General features: G+C 54.9%; 6 protein-coding genes across 6 annotated transcripts in view; 3 read left to right on the forward strand and 3 right to left on the reverse strand.

Annotated features, from left to right (window-relative positions):
- The window catches only part of BDZ99DRAFT_437828 (TPR-like protein), a gene marked incomplete at both ends in the record, with an annotated part of 2,873 nt that extends 2,375 nt beyond the window's left edge, over positions 1-498 (forward strand). The window contains one exon of the mRNA XM_033717599.1: positions 9-498. Within this exon, the coding sequence (XP_033579989.1) occupies positions 9-498 (490 nt within the window). The remainder of the gene's footprint in view (positions 1-8) is intronic.
- Positions 499-1,055: 557 nt separating this feature from the next.
- On the reverse strand, positions 1,056-2,904 carry BDZ99DRAFT_473753 (DUF155-domain-containing protein; the record flags this gene model as incomplete). The annotated part of the gene is made up of 3 exons (XM_033721855.1): positions 1,056-1,441; positions 1,504-2,785; positions 2,863-2,904. 3 exons carry the CDS (start codon positions 2,902-2,904, stop codon positions 1,056-1,058), a joined length of 1,710 nt encoding a protein of 569 aa, XP_033579990.1.
- A 950-nt stretch (positions 2,905-3,854) lies between these two features.
- BDZ99DRAFT_381652 (regulator of G protein signaling superfamily) lies at positions 3,855-5,096 on the reverse strand (the record flags this gene model as incomplete). The annotated part of the gene is made up of 3 exons (XM_033715246.1): positions 3,855-4,091; positions 4,168-4,879; positions 4,936-5,096. The coding sequence occupies 3 exons, from the start codon at positions 5,094-5,096 to the stop codon at positions 3,855-3,857; spliced, it is 1,110 nt and encodes a 369-aa protein (XP_033579991.1).
- Positions 5,097-5,695: 599 nt separating this feature from the next.
- Positions 5,696-6,913, forward strand: BDZ99DRAFT_411424 (oxidoreductase domain-containing protein; the record flags this gene model as incomplete). Its single annotated transcript, XM_033716617.1, has 2 exons — positions 5,696-6,592; positions 6,645-6,913. Coding segments are annotated over exons 1-2 (774 nt in total), but the record flags the coding sequence as incomplete, so codon positions are not given.
- A 1,358-nt stretch (positions 6,914-8,271) lies between these two features.
- BDZ99DRAFT_460343 (uncharacterized protein) lies at positions 8,272-8,862 on the forward strand. The gene is made up of 3 exons (XM_033719368.1): positions 8,272-8,428; positions 8,506-8,611; positions 8,686-8,862. Exons 1-3 carry the CDS (start codon positions 8,346-8,348, stop codon positions 8,845-8,847), a joined length of 351 nt encoding a protein of 116 aa, XP_033579993.1. The 5' UTR covers positions 8,272-8,345; the 3' UTR covers positions 8,848-8,862.
- A 1,021-nt stretch (positions 8,863-9,883) lies between these two features.
- BDZ99DRAFT_556179 (Pkinase-domain-containing protein) lies at positions 9,884-13,811 on the reverse strand (the record flags this gene model as incomplete). Its single annotated transcript, XM_033727177.1, has 3 exons — positions 9,884-12,172; positions 12,231-13,218; positions 13,366-13,811. The coding sequence occupies 3 exons, from the start codon at positions 13,809-13,811 to the stop codon at positions 10,169-10,171; spliced, it is 3,438 nt and encodes a 1,145-aa protein (XP_033579994.1). The 3' UTR covers positions 9,884-10,168.
- Positions 13,812-14,130: the final 319 nt, after the last annotated feature.

Below are 14,130 nucleotides of genomic sequence, written 5' to 3' on the forward strand. Positions count from 1 at the left end.
GAGGGGAGGGAGAAGGCGCTGGGGAAAGAGCATCCCGACACGCTGACAAGCGTGAACAACCTAGCGTTGGTGCTGCAAGACCAGGGGAAGTACGAGCAGGCTGAAGACATGAACCGACGAGTGCTGGAGGGGAGGGAGAAGGTGCTGGGGAAAGAGCATCCCGACACGCTGGCGAGCGTCTATTGCCTTGCGTACTTACTACACCAGCAGCAGCAGTATGAAGATGCTTCACCTCTCTACCAGAGAGCCTGCGCTGGCTATCAAGAGAAACTTGGACTAGATCATCCAACTACTCAAGCATGTATGAAGCATTACTCTTCGCTCCAACAACTATGGACGTTACAGGGTTTAGAAAGCATGGGTAATGTACCCATAGATGTAAGAGGTGACGGCACACACTCGCTATCTACATCCCAAGATACAGCGCAATCTATTGCTCTAGAGCCCACAAAGATTTCAAAACGACATAGAATATTTCAAAAGCTGGGCTGGAGATAAAAGGTACTACGTCGAGGCGGAAGGGGGCATGGCCAATACTTAGATTACTTGCTGCGGCAGTAGGAAGAGTCCTATGCACTTAGGTAGCGGAGATACGTTTAGCGAAGGTCCGTAGTAAATTTTTTTTTTTTTAGCGCAGTTCAGATGCGCAGCTTTGCCTAATGCGTTCTGCAGTTTGCCTGCGCTGGCAGTGGGGAAGACTTTGATGAGCTCACCGCTATATAGGGCTGAAGAGGATCCGTCTATAACGCACTGGAACGGGAACTAACTAGTGCAGATACAAGGAGGTGAACGGCGCGCCCCACCTTTTAGACGACATTGCATCTTTCTTTAAAGCTCCTCTTAGCTGTTTTATTGCAAATATTTCGTAACATGAAAGTCCATTGTAAGGCTTCTTGCTTAGTGTTGACACTGTAAAGATGATTTAATTTTCGACTCTTAACTACGGATCTAAAAGACCTACCAATTCGATTCCAAGCCAATAATGAGAGACAAGACCTCCCATATGGAACGCCACGCTATGCCAGACGCCTCAAAAGCTCTCCCTCGATACAGCCCTACCACACACCCTTCACCCTCTTCCCCGCCCAATAAACGGTCCTCACAACTAACAACGCAGGCCCCGCAACGGTCTGCTTCCCAACCACTCCATCCCCAATCGCGCCCCTCTTCTGCAAAATCGCAAATCTGAGCAGCACCTCCAGACACGTGACACAAATACTCAACACGATCAGGATAATAATGATCCAGGTAATGCGAGTCATTTTCTTGTCGGATATGGAGTCCGAGAGGATTTCGCCGAGGTCGAGGAAGACGCGACAGCGCTCGTTGAGGACCTGGATGCGGGGTTTGATTTCGAGGTATTCGCGGACGGCGGTGTACAGCGGGTGGAGCGTGGGCTCGGAGTCCCAGAAGAAATTGGGGGTGTCGAGCATGTTTGATGCTGGGGGTGGTAATCAGTTGAAGCCCTTTGAAAGGTATGAGAATGACAGGGACGGGACGTACAGAGATTCACATCGACACGACTCGTGAAGAGTCGGCCGATCATCTTGACTACCTCTCGTCTTGTCATGCCCAATTTACCTGTGAGCGCCAGTCGACGCGGAATATACTGTGCCTGCAGCATCGTCTTTGCCATTCTTTCTTCGAAGAAGCTTAGCTTGGTACTTTGCGCAATAGCGTGGCTCATGGCCAGCTTGATCATATGATCACTACTCCGTAGCGTGATCATATCATTGTAAACCCTGGGCCTTGGGATATCCCCATTATACTCGAAATGGAACTCCTCGGTCTCGAAATCCGGTTCTTGCATCGGTCGCGTAACGAGCGAGATACCCGTCTCGCTGGCCGAGAAGGTGAGGTCCGCCAGTATATCCTTCTCTTGCCTCTCTGTGAAATTCCAGAAGACAGCGACCCCGTAGGAGAACACGAACATCTCCCCAAACGAGAGGGGGTCTGGCGGAATTCGAGCGTGTAGGCCAATGCCATCCCCAGTATCCGAATCGCGTCGCTCGCCGATATCTTCGGGGCTCTGCGTCGGACTGCCCTCCCCCTCGTCCCCCCCACGGTAGCTATACTGCTCAGTCTCTCCAAAATACCCCTCGTGGTACTCCCGATTCTCATTCCTCTCAATCTCCTCATCCAACACACTCTTCCCACCCGGACTCTTCAGCACCGGGCTACTCCTCACCCTATACCCATCGCTCCCCGGCAGCAACGGCAGATGAAACACCGTATACAAACAATCATCGTACAATTTCGTCCGCGCATGATGCTGCGTCTTCACAAACTCCGCCGTCGACTTCATCTTGTAGCTCTGCGCGGTGCAGTACGCCGTGACCCTCGCCAGCTTCTCCGTCCGGCGTGCTTTGGGTAGCCGTTCCGCATAGCTCTTATCCCGCAGCCCGCCCTTCGCAGTGCGCTGCTCGAGCTCCTCGTCCCGCGGCGGCCGCTCCCCGTCCGAGTCCGCGAAATCGCCTTTCTCGTCCTCCGGCTCCAAGTCTGCTTCCGGGAGGAGCACGAGCTTCTCGCTGACTTTGCTGGACCGGCTGGGGATGTGCTGGGGCAGCAGGCGGCCGGAGAGCTTGGGGTCGAGTGGGTACAGGCCACTCGGCGTGCGGGTGTGGTTTTGGGGACGCTGCAGGTGCGCCGGCGGGCCGCGGCGCTGTTGCGAGGGGATCTCGGAGGCGTATTGGAGGATGTTGTCGACCGAGATGAGCTTGGTGGTTGAGCGGCGCTGCATTGGGACGCGCGCGGGAATGCGGGGGGCATCGCGGGTGTCGGTGACCTGGGGGGATGGAATGTTAGACTTATCGAGGGTTGAAGCTTGAGCTGGGGAGCTCTGGTGGTGCGATATCGACGTACCAGGACGGTCGGGCGTTTGCTTTTGGTGGTTGTGGTGCTCATTGTGATCTATAGATATAGAGAGCAGGGGCTCTGCGGAGAGAGTGTTATTGATGAGACGGCATCGATGGATTGAGGCTGCTTTGGTGGCTCTTGAGACTGCGTTGTGAAGTCCGTTCGGAGGAGAATGACGTGCCGCCTTTAGTCATGGGCGCTTTGACCGCCTTCAACTACGATCAATAAGGTCTCATTTCAACAACAGCGAAAAGTAATATATGGGTTTGCAAGGCGGAGAATCGAGTGCGGAGGTAGGAAGGACACTCTTCAACCCTATACCATGATTTTTTATGGCTCCTGGTCATGAGTCTGTGTGATCAGTCAATTCACCAGGCCACATCATACGGCGGAGTAGACACGCAAAATGGAAGCCCAACATCGCTCTAGATTTCTCAATATAATCTGAAGAACCACACGTAGTTGCGAAAGAGTAGATATCCTAAACCCCATTGATTCACCATGTAGCGGCAGATTAGACCATATGCTCTGAAGTCACGGCATCATCAAGATCATGACGTAAAAGCCCTTCATAATTCTTACTCGCAAAATCGCAGCTATTTTACACGCCTAGCTCCACTACCCACGGTCAAATCCTCGAAAACAGGCAAATGGGTATTATGAGGTCCAACCAAAGAAAAGACAGGAGACTTCTTCAACAGTTCCAACCCATGAGCAGCACCTCGAAAGAAAGCTGCCGATTAGAACCCTAGAAGTCTATAAAACATTCCTACGCCTAGGACTTTCACGAAAGTCGAATTCAGAGTTGTATCCGGTATTGAAGCAGAGTCCAGGAGCCAGAAGCCGAGTCGAAAGCCGAGTCGAAAGCCGTTGCCGTAGCCGTTGCCATTGCCGTTGCCACGCCGGATCCAGGACAAATAACACCAGAAAATTCACGCAGTATGTGTGCAGTAGTAGGGAGGAAAGGAAAGAAAATCGTTACCTCGTAACATCTCGTCTCACAGCATCTTTCCAGGGACAAAGATGAAGAGACAACAGAACGCTGTGTCGGCTACGATCATCGCAGCTAGAAGTACGATGGCGCGTCTAGTCAAAATTGACTTGATGAATGGTTCGCGGATGCGAGAGAAGTCCATGAACGTGTACTCGCTGAAGCCGGCGAGAACGAGAACTGGGTCAAGCTGCCACTGGTGCGAGAAGAGGGCGTAGACGCAGATAGTGAAAGGGAGGATGATCTATGAGCGTTAGCTTCGTGATTGCTAAAAAGCGGTTGCTAGAGAAGTTAGCGGGTTAATGTAAATGACAACGCACCCAGCATCTAGTGCTTCTAGACGCGTCCCGGAAGATCAGGATGAAGGCAGTCCAGAAACCGCCGAACAAGGCCAGCAAACCGATGATCAAGCGCATCATCATGCTCGGTGGCACAATGTTGCCGAGACCCTTGCTCTGGAGGAAGCCTGGGAAAGCGTCACGCTCCATGGCTTGAAAGACGTAGTCCTTGGCAGCATCGAATAGCTCTGGGTCGCTACGCTGATCGGGGCCCTCGATGGCTTCCTGGATGTCGTTGAGGATACCCTGGGGAATGATGATCTCACGCTCGGAGCCGGGTAGAAGGTAGGTGTACAGAATCTTCTCAGCAGAAGCACGGAGGTCCTCGCGCTTGGGGACATTGTCCGCTCCGGACGAGATCTGGCCTGGCGAGCTCGAATTATTGCCGGGAGAGCTACCATCATTGGTCATGAAGCTAGGTCGGGGTCGCTCCATTCCCGGAGTCGAGCGGTTGCTTCCCAGACTGCCCTGGGGTGAGTGGTTGGTGCTCCCATGGTCGGAACGCAGGAACGCGGAGAGGCGCTGGTCTGAGGTGCTACCCTTCTCGTTGGAGGGGCCCTCGCCCGCGTTGTCTAGGATGTACGAGGAACGCTTGCTAGTCTCTTTCTCCAGTTCCGGGGTGTCTTCGATGACGGATCGGTGAAGGCGGCGAACATAGTGTCGGCAGAGCGAGAGATGTTGCGAGACATCAAGCCTATACCACGTATTAGCGAAGGCCCGAAAGATCTCTCCTCTCCTCCAGGAACTCACCAGAAGTCCAAGTAGTCAACCGAGCGCTGCTGGTCGCGCATGTAGATGTAGAACGAGAACAGGTCGACGGGCGGGAGGGTCTTCCGACTCAGGACCTCGAAGAGGCTGGGGAAGCCCGACCTATGGTAGGCGCGGTCCGGGAGAGGTGATGGAGTCGTCATGTCAGGCGGCGGAGGATGAGGTCGCTGTGTCGGATGAGAGAACTAATCGCCGTGGAAGATGAAGCCGGCGGGAGAGAGCGTAGGCCCTCGTTGCCGGGTCGTGAGACTGCGCTTCTAAGACGCCGCGGCGAGGGTGTAGTTGAGAACGGTGAGGTTCCTCCTGTCGGCGGCGAGGTGAGATGGACTGCGGTGAGATAGGTCGCCAATTGATGCAAGAAGGCGGTTCGTCGTCGGGAGATTGGACGTGGGCCCTGTGGTCTTGGCGCGATGGCTGGAAACGAGTGGATGAGGCGACCTCGCGATGGAATTGCGGCGACCTCACAGCGGACGAGGCCAGCTGGACGCGACGAGGGGTACGGCGGGGAGATGTTGGGTGGAAGAGAGCGGGCGATGGCGTCGCTCGGTGACGATAAGTGAGATGGTGTTGAGGCTGGCTTGGCTCGAAGAGGAACAGGCCTGCAATCCTGCGACGCCGCCCGTGTCGATCCTTTTTCCTGACGCCGCCTGACGCCGCCTGACGCCGCCTGACTCCTGGGCGCCCGGGGTGTGAGAAGCCGTCAAACGCGAAAGGTCAGGCAGTTCCAACTACGATGGCTGGGAGAAGGCTCAACTCTACAACGAACTGCCGGGGCTGTGCGCGTGTATGCCACTGCTGGGGTGCTTCAACGCCATTTCAGATATCTACACGAGACAAAAGCTCTTCACCTTGGGCTATGTAGAAACTTGTTGAAGCAACTCAAGTAGTGGCAGACAGGTGTACACGAGACAGGTGCTGAACAAGTGTGCCACTTTTTCATGCCCAGCGTGATTGCATCAAGGGGCCCCAGCAAGGTGGAGTCGTGTAGCTTCCAATAGCTAGTTACTCAGCCGCAAGGCAACAGTACTGGAGGCCTTCCACGGCGTCGCATAGCCCCAGTAAATCAAAAACAGAGTCACTCTCCGTTCGCGAATCGCACACATACATAAAGCCTGCATCTTCACGAGCCCCGGCATGCTTAAGTCCGTTGTCAAAAAAGCCGTCACTATGTCTGCTACCAAGAAACCCTTCACTTTGCCCAAGGGCTTCCTCAAGGGCCCAGCTCCCGCCATCAAGGTCTCCAAAATCGATTTTGCCAACTCGACCATTCCCGAATACAACGACCTATGGGCAGTAGTCCTGGACGATGTCATGACTCCGGAAGAATGCAAAGCGCTGGTGAACGCTGCCGAGGCGACGACTGACGGGAAGTGGGAGCGCGCCATGATCAATGTCGGCAATGGCAAACAGGCGCTGTATGAAGATACTAGGAACTGCGGGCGCATCATCTGGGACGACAAGGAGATTGTAGCAAAGCTTTGGGCTCGCGTTGAGTCTACTGTTCCAGAGCTACAGTATCTGGAGAACTGGCCCAAGGTCACTGGTATTGGCCCGACGAAGCGCAAGGAGACTTGGAGGATGACCAGGTTGAACGAGCGGATGAGGTTTCTCAAGTACTCAAGCGGTGAATACTTCCGACGTAAGTAATTCCATGCTAGTAATGATGTGAATTGGCTGCTAAGTACACACAGCGCACTGCGACGGAACATACGAAACACCAGACTTCAAAGAGAGGTCCTACTTCACACTCCACCTATATCTCAACGACGCATCATCGGACCCCAAGGGCCAGTCGCTGCAGGGCGGTTCCACTACTTTCCATGCCTACGACATGAAGAGGCGGATTGACGTGGAGCCAAAGATTGGACGAGTCCTCCTCTTCCAGCATAAATTCCTATTGCACTCTGGCGACGACGTAACACAGGGGACCAAATTAACCATGCGGACCGATGTCATGTTTGAGAAGGACCGTAGCACCTAGACTCGTTCTCTGCAGCGAGTTTGACGTTTTGATTTGTCGGGAGGAAAAAAAGGCGCATACATGTCGGCGCTTTGAACTCGATGGGAAACGAATAGCTTCAAAAATGTACCTACCATAATTTGTTTTTACTTCATTAGTAGTATCCCGAACCCAAAATTGAATAAATCAGACGTACCTGGAGAGAAAAAAGGTTGAAGCGGCCGTCCCCACCAGAGTAATCGGAATCGAATGATGCCTTCCCTCTTTCACTCGCACACCTAGTTGCCCAGATAGTGTCCGCTACTCGAAGTCCAGCACGCCGCGTATTGCACTAAAGTGTCGCACGTATGCACACAATCTTCGCACAGGCTCCCATAGGGACACCGCATCCGCAACCACGCAAGCGCAGAGGCAGAGTGGACCCTGGTTTTTCTGATGCCAAATGCAAGCGTGAGTGTCACGCCAGGCCCTCACGGGCAGCTGTGCCAGAGCTCCTCGGCAAGCCGGGAAGGTGGCAGTGGGTGGGTGAAGATTACTCCGAATTTCTCATTTGCAAAGAGGGACGGACCGAGCTGCCACGAGGGCGCAAGGTGTCTGTGTGTGAGCAAAGAAACGCAGCGTTGGTGAGGTCGACCGCTTGAGAAAAAGAGGACGTGGCGAGTCGAAGCTGGAGGTTTTTGTAGCTGTGGCTGCCGATGAGTTTTTCCGTTCCGCAAGGAATTGACCAATCACCAAGATTTCCACGTTCTCTACGAAGTACCTAGGTACTTTTGCACCACTGCATGAGGTGCCCAGCGGCTTCTGCAAAACTAGGTGAGATGTAAACTTGTAATCGTATAACCCAGATTTTCTTTCTCGATCTTGCACTCGACAACTCTCTTCTGTATAACTTCACATGATTCCTACAAGATCAACACGATAACGGTCTCCCAAGCCCGCAACTTACCTATTCTACATGACGAAGTTTCCTCCCCAGTAGTCAGCTTATTCATTGTGGAATAAAGCCTACGTACCTTCTGCCTTAGTGCTGGTGCCCAGCACGACCTTTCCGCCGCTGTCGTCGATCGTAGCAGCGCGGAAATCAGGGTCCCAACCTACCCCTCCACCCCCCTCCCCGCAGCTGGGCCCCTGGAAATAGGCGAAGATGTTCATCAGCAATCCTGGCACCATGACGCCATGACGGAGGCAGCGCCGCCAACTTTTACTGATCGAGATTCGCGGTTCTTGTCGTCTGGGGGTGAGAGGGTGGGAAACAGGTTTCTTTGGGCGGAGCGAGGGATGTATATATGAGAGCTGTTAGGTGTGCCATCTCTCCCAACTCCACGAACTAGACACCATATCGACTTTCCACTTCGCGCCTTCTCAAGCTCCAGACGCTATCTCACATCTACCTCACCTAGTCCGCACGTCCAACCACCCCAACACACTCGCAATGGCAGGTCTCCTAGGCGGCGGCGGCGGCGGCGGCGGCGGCGGCGAGAACCAGAACGGCCGTGGCGGAGGACTACTCGGCGGGTGCGTTCCCTACCATTTTTCAACCTCCCATCCCTCTTCTCGGCCACAGTCGCTAACACGATCCCCGCGGCACGCAGTGTCCTCAACACCGTCGGCGAGACAACAAAAGGCCTGCCCATCGTCGGCGAAGTGACGGATCCGCTGCTCAAAACCGTGGGTGGAATCACGGATGGACTGCCGATTGTGAGCCCACTGTCCCTCCTCCAATCCTCCCCCCCCGGTACATACGCTTCATGAGGTGATGCTAACAGGATTAGGTCGGATCCGGCGGCCAGCAACAGGCACAGCCGCAGGCGAAGCAGAAGGTGGCACGGACTCCAGAGGAGCAGAAGGCGCTGGAGAAGAAGAAGAGGGCGCTGGCGCTGCGGAAGCGGCAGTTGGCGCTGGAGGCCGAGGAGGCGGCGTTGGAGGATGAGTAGATTTGGATAGTTGGGTTGTAGAAAAAATGCAATTATGAGCTTTAACATTGGTGTGCTGTGAAGAAGGTTTTTCACAGGGTTTGCACGTGTGTAGGGACGGTGGTGAGACTAGAGGAATGGGAGTTTGAAGATGAGTTTAGTTCGAACGGTGAGGAATGTTACATATGGTGCATTGTTCTAGATTAGCGTTGATATTGAAGCATCTTAAGCAGAGCCAGATGTGTGGGCTGAGACGTTTCCTTTAATGAGGGGTGAAAATGGGTGTTGGGAATATTACAGCTGGATCTCAGTTTTCAAGATGGGCTATCTAAAGATGGTTATGACGAGGCATCGTAGAGTATAAAGTACGAGATCTGGAGAGGTGTGGATTGTACGATGACAAGTTCACATCTCACCTAGATTTCACGAAAGCCGCTGGAACATCTCAGGCACCCCATCACGCTCATATTTGCACAGAAGCACGACTTTCGGATCCAGTTTCGATTACAATAGGAACAGCAAGCTAGGCGTAACATACCCAGCTCCTATCCCCCTAGCAACAGCTCCCCGCCCCCGTCTAGCCGCATCCCTCCCCCTCTTCATTCACGGCGCAGGATAAAGGGGCAATTAAACGCGCCCTTCGAGACAAAGGCTGGAAAAGCTGAAAATTCCAACGTAGAGACTTGCCCCCCCTGATTCGAGGAATGAAAAGGACACCCAAAAAAGGAAGAAGCTTTAAGATATATCTGGAAAACCCCTCCATTCAAGCTGAAACCCAAACCAACCCCCTCCATCTCAAAACCGCTTTCGCCAGACTTTTCGCTCATTCCGTCTGGTAGCCACGCTCACGCTCACGCTACAGAAAAAACCACAGGAAAAGAAAAAGAAAAATAGAGAAGATTAATTGATTCCCAGTCCCGCAAAAATCTCAATATTCGCCTCTCTGCTCCGCGAACACCATGGGGAGAAAAGGGAAAAAAGAGGAGGCTCAAGCCCGTTACGAATTCGAGAGGGAGAGAGAGAGAGCCGATGATTACAATTGGCCCGCAGGACCGAGCGGAGGAAAAGTAAGTAAGTGGAGAAAAGCACACAGGCCGAGAAAACAACTCCTTGGCGCCGCCTAATGCATGCCCAAGCCCACGCCCCACGCCACACTCAATTTCACACACTTTGTCCCACCACCACCGCTGTGTGGAAAGGGCTCGATCGCACGCGTGCTGGAAGTGGCGTCGTCCCGGCGTGATATGTAAATCGGACTGGTATCGATGCCGCGCTGGAAATACCTCATATGCAAAAGGGGCTTCAACTGCACACCGCTAAGGTCACGTTCCCATTTATCTCGTTATCGGTCTGTCTTGCTACCGCGCTGCTTGCCCGTCCTCCGGAAGAAATCCATGACGCGCTTCGCAGGCGCCGAGCTGCCGGAGTGGTTGTTGTTTCCTTGCTTGCCCTCGTCGTAGGCCTCGCCGAACTTACGGCTCTTCTGCAGCACGGCTGGGTTCTTATTCCGGCCGTGCTGCTGCTGTGGTGGGGAGTCGTAGCTGTTGAAACCGGCAGGGTATTGAGGGCGGTAGCTGGACGACTGTGCGGGCGGCTCGGAGGCTTCAGAGTCGTTGGTGTGGCGGTAGGGTTGGTTGCGGTAGGATTGGGTGGGGTGAGGGACGTTGGGACCTGGGAATTTGTCGTCACCGATAAGTTGGGGATAGCTCTGCTGGTCGTTGTTGAACTGAGTCTGCTGGGCGGGCGCAGACGTTGGGGCGCCGCCTCTCATTTCCATACGCTGCGAGGGGCTATCGCGAGGACGATCCTGCTGCCCGTCGTACGCATGAGGGGGTACGGTGCTTCCAGTCGTGCTCTGGCTCGGGGATCGACTTTCGCCTCGTCCAAATGCCATCTGGGGCCGGGTTTGGGGTCTGCTGCGGGATGCGGGTGCTGCTGCTGATCGTCGAGGATCCACGGTTGAGTACGAGCTTCCAGGTGGGCCTACTTCCTGTGTCTTGTGCCTTGAGAGAGCTGCTGGGATCAGAGAGAATCTCCTTCCCGACTTGGCTCCGCCAGATTGATCAGAAGCTTTCCTGTTGAAACCAAACGAGGTACGACGGTTGGACTCTGTCGACTGCCGAGGAACGTCATCATTGGGCATTGGACCTGCCATACTCGTAGGAGGATATGACCTCTGTAGCTTTTCTCGAGCTTGATCATTATTGGCCGGCCGGCTGCTAAAGATGGATGCAACCCTTCCAAGCGTCTCACTGACAGTGCTTGACCGTTTGTGTCCCTTTTGATGGGGGTTAGATGTTGGGCCTTGCGGGTAATTCGAAGGCACCCGCTGCGTGCTCGGTCGACCAATTGATGGATCACCAATCATCGGCTCTTGCTGCGGGATTGGTGCAGAAATAGAATACTGCTTTCCTCGTGGCTGTGAGAAGTGGCCTTCGGCATGTGTCTGAGCGACCGAAGCGGCGGCAGGCTGTCCGTACGAGTTCCCACGAGACGGTAGTCGCGATCCACCTCCGAGAGTTCCACCGGTCGATGGTCGTGTCGCAGATGTAGTAGGAACATTTCCAAAAGCCGTCGAATCTGAGACTGAACGTTGGGCCCGTGAAGTAGGCGGTTGCACCGAGGATGTCGCGGCTGAAGCTTGACCTCGAGTTCGGGGGTTAGTGCTAGATGACTGATATCCATCTGTTGGGGGTACCTCCACGGGGCCTGGCTCCTTGACCCGAGTTCTCGAGCTACCCGACGCGGTAGCAGTCGAGCTATGGACGGGAGGAGATGCCTCTCCGCGTTGAGTCTGTGACTGAGGAGCCACATATTCGACCTGGACGGTGCGGCGTTTGTTGTCCCGTTGAGACTTGGAGCTCTCTGGCTGCTCTGTTCGGTTGACGTGGCCGTGTTTCTGCGCAAGGCCTCCGACGGGGGAGACTGTGGTGTTCGGTTTCCCGGGTTCTCTCACCGATGCACTGCGGGCAAGCATTGGTGTTTCGAATGCATCTTCTTCGAACATATCAGCGACCTGGACAGGAGGGGATATTAGAGAGTCAGGCTCACGGGATGGGACAGTTGTGTTTGCAATGTCCTTTGACGTCGTAGTGGTGGAAGTGATCAATGCAACCACATGTGCATAGTCGCTTAACCAGCTGTGCCGGGCTACTTCAAACAGATCAGCCCGCTTTCGCGGGTCAGGTACTAATATCCGTTTTAACAGGTCCCTAGCGTGGGGTGTGACGTATTCAGGGAAGGTGAGTGGGGTGGATACGATGTACTTGTATAGGAGGTTGATATTGTCGCCTTCGGGGTTGGCTGGGTCGTCGTCGAAGGGGAGATAACCGGCAAGCATTGCATACTACCGAGATCAGCATTAATCAAAAAGCGACTGGGGAATGACAGGGTCCACGACTTACCAAGATTACACCACAACTCCAGACGTCTACTTTACGACCAGTGTACAACGAGTCGCTGACCACTAGTTCTGGCGCAGCATAGCAAGGGCTGCCACAGCTCGTCTGCATGAGATCTCCTCTTCGGTTGCCGTCAGTACCCTCCAGTCCCATTTTCTTGACGAAGTCTCGGTTGCCAAGATTGTACTCGATCTCCTCACCCAGTTCGTCGTCTGGCCTGAAAGTGTTGGCGAACCCAAAATCAGTGATGATGATGTTCCGATTCCGGTCCAATAGAAGATTCTCCAGCTTCAAATCTCGGTGAACAATTCCCTTCTTATGTAGATATCCCACTCCAGATATCAGCTGGGCGAATAGTCGTCGGGCTGCGTTGTCCTTGAGATATCGGTGGTTCAGGATGTAGTCAAACAGCTCTCCTCCAGAGGCATACTCGAGGATGATTCCGATATGTCGTTCTGTTTCCACCATCTCGTGCAATCGCACAATGTTCGGGTGTTCCAGGCCTCGGAGGATGGAGATTTCGCGGTGGATCTTCGCTATGCGTCCTGTGTTTGAGCCAAGATTCTCCCGCCTGATTAACTTGATAGCAACCTCGACGCCACCATCCTTCTTCCAGCCCATCTTGACTTTGCCAAACTCGCCCTCTCCGAGTGTTTGGCCGAGAATGTAATCGCCAAACTTGGTGTGTTTCCTCGAGTTTTCTGACCTGGAGTGGTCCTGCCGGCTTTTGCCAGCACCCCGACCTCCATCATCTACGCCTTCGCTGCCAACGAGGCCGAGGCCTGTTCTGGGTGTAAGATCGATTCCAGCCGGAGCGGGTCGCGATTCAGCTATACGAGCTTCCTCCCGTGCGATGTCTTCTTGAGGATCCGTGATGACTAGTCTGCTGATGACATTGCTCGCTTCTCGTGACAGCTCTGTTCCGACAGGAGTTTGGCCGACAGCAGTCGCTGACCGACTGTGCACTGGCTGCGCGGGGGAGTGCTTCGACCTGCTAGAAGAGCTCGTCTGCTGTCGAGGGCTGTCTTTGGGCGAAGGGTGTGCTCTCCGCCGTGATTGGGCGGCGTTTGCAGCAGCCGAGGCGGGATCGTCTCGAAGCTTTTCTCTGTCGCTCCCACTGCTGTATCCGGCTGCATACTGCTGGGCAGCTCTCGAGGATGACGGGCGATCATCTGCAGGCATCGCGGTTAACTGGGGGTTCGAAGAGCTCGCAGACGATTTGTTGTTGCGGTGTGAAGACGTACGTGGGGGAACGGACGGGCCGCCAACGGAGTTGTAGGCGGAGGTGACCGGGGGAGTCATTACGGGAGACACGTTGGTGGTGGGCGGGAGCTGCTGTCGGGGGGTGGTCAGGTTGGACGAGGTCGAGGCAGTGGGCGAGTAGTGGTTCTGCGGCGTCGTAGGAGTGTTGGGAGACGCGCCATTGCCACCGGGACGCCTCGAGGACTTCCGCGACGCGGACGGAGAGGAGGCCACGGTTGGGGACTGCTGCGAGTAGTACTGGTCTCGCCCATGCGGCGATGGCTGCTGATAGGAGCGGTTTGATATTGGGGGTCCAGTGGCCTGCACTGCTGCCGAAGACATCCTCCTCTGTCACGGACAGCGGGAGCGAGCGTCTGCCGACACAGGCTGCGAGTAGCGGCGTGCGAAGGGCGCGCAGGCTCTCAGGGCGTGGAATTGGGTCCGGTGGTGGTGAGGGTGAGAGTTGCGCGGGCCTCGTGGTGCATGAAGGCGTCAGGCGGTCGCGACAGCGGGCGGCTGGACGGGGGCGGCAGACACGGCGACTGCGGGCGGGAGGATGGGCAGGCTGCTCGATCAGCCGTGGCGATTCTCACGATGGGCGAGCTGGCGGAGGAGAGGTGGTTGTCGTCGCCGGGCAGCTTTCACATGCAGCGCGGCTGAT

This window comes from Mytilinidion resinicola, assembly GCF_010093595.1.
Source record: "Mytilinidion resinicola strain CBS 304.34 unplaced genomic scaffold BDZ99scaffold_5, whole genome shotgun sequence".
Classification (NCBI taxonomy): Eukaryota; Fungi; Ascomycota; class Dothideomycetes; order Mytilinidiales; family Mytilinidiaceae; genus Mytilinidion; species Mytilinidion resinicola.

Coding starts and splice junctions, on each gene's coding strand:
- BDZ99DRAFT_460343 (XM_033719368.1), top strand. CDS start 8,346: ATGGCAGGTCTCCTAGGCGGCGGCGGCGGCGGCGGCGGCGGCGGCGAG. Junction 8,429..8,505: donor GGCGGAGGACTACTCGGCGG/GTGCGTTCCCTA, acceptor CGCGGCACGCAG/TGTCCTCAACACCGTCGGCG. Junction 8,612..8,685: donor TCACGGATGGACTGCCGATT/GTGAGCCCACTG, acceptor TAACAGGATTAG/GTCGGATCCGGCGGCCAGCA.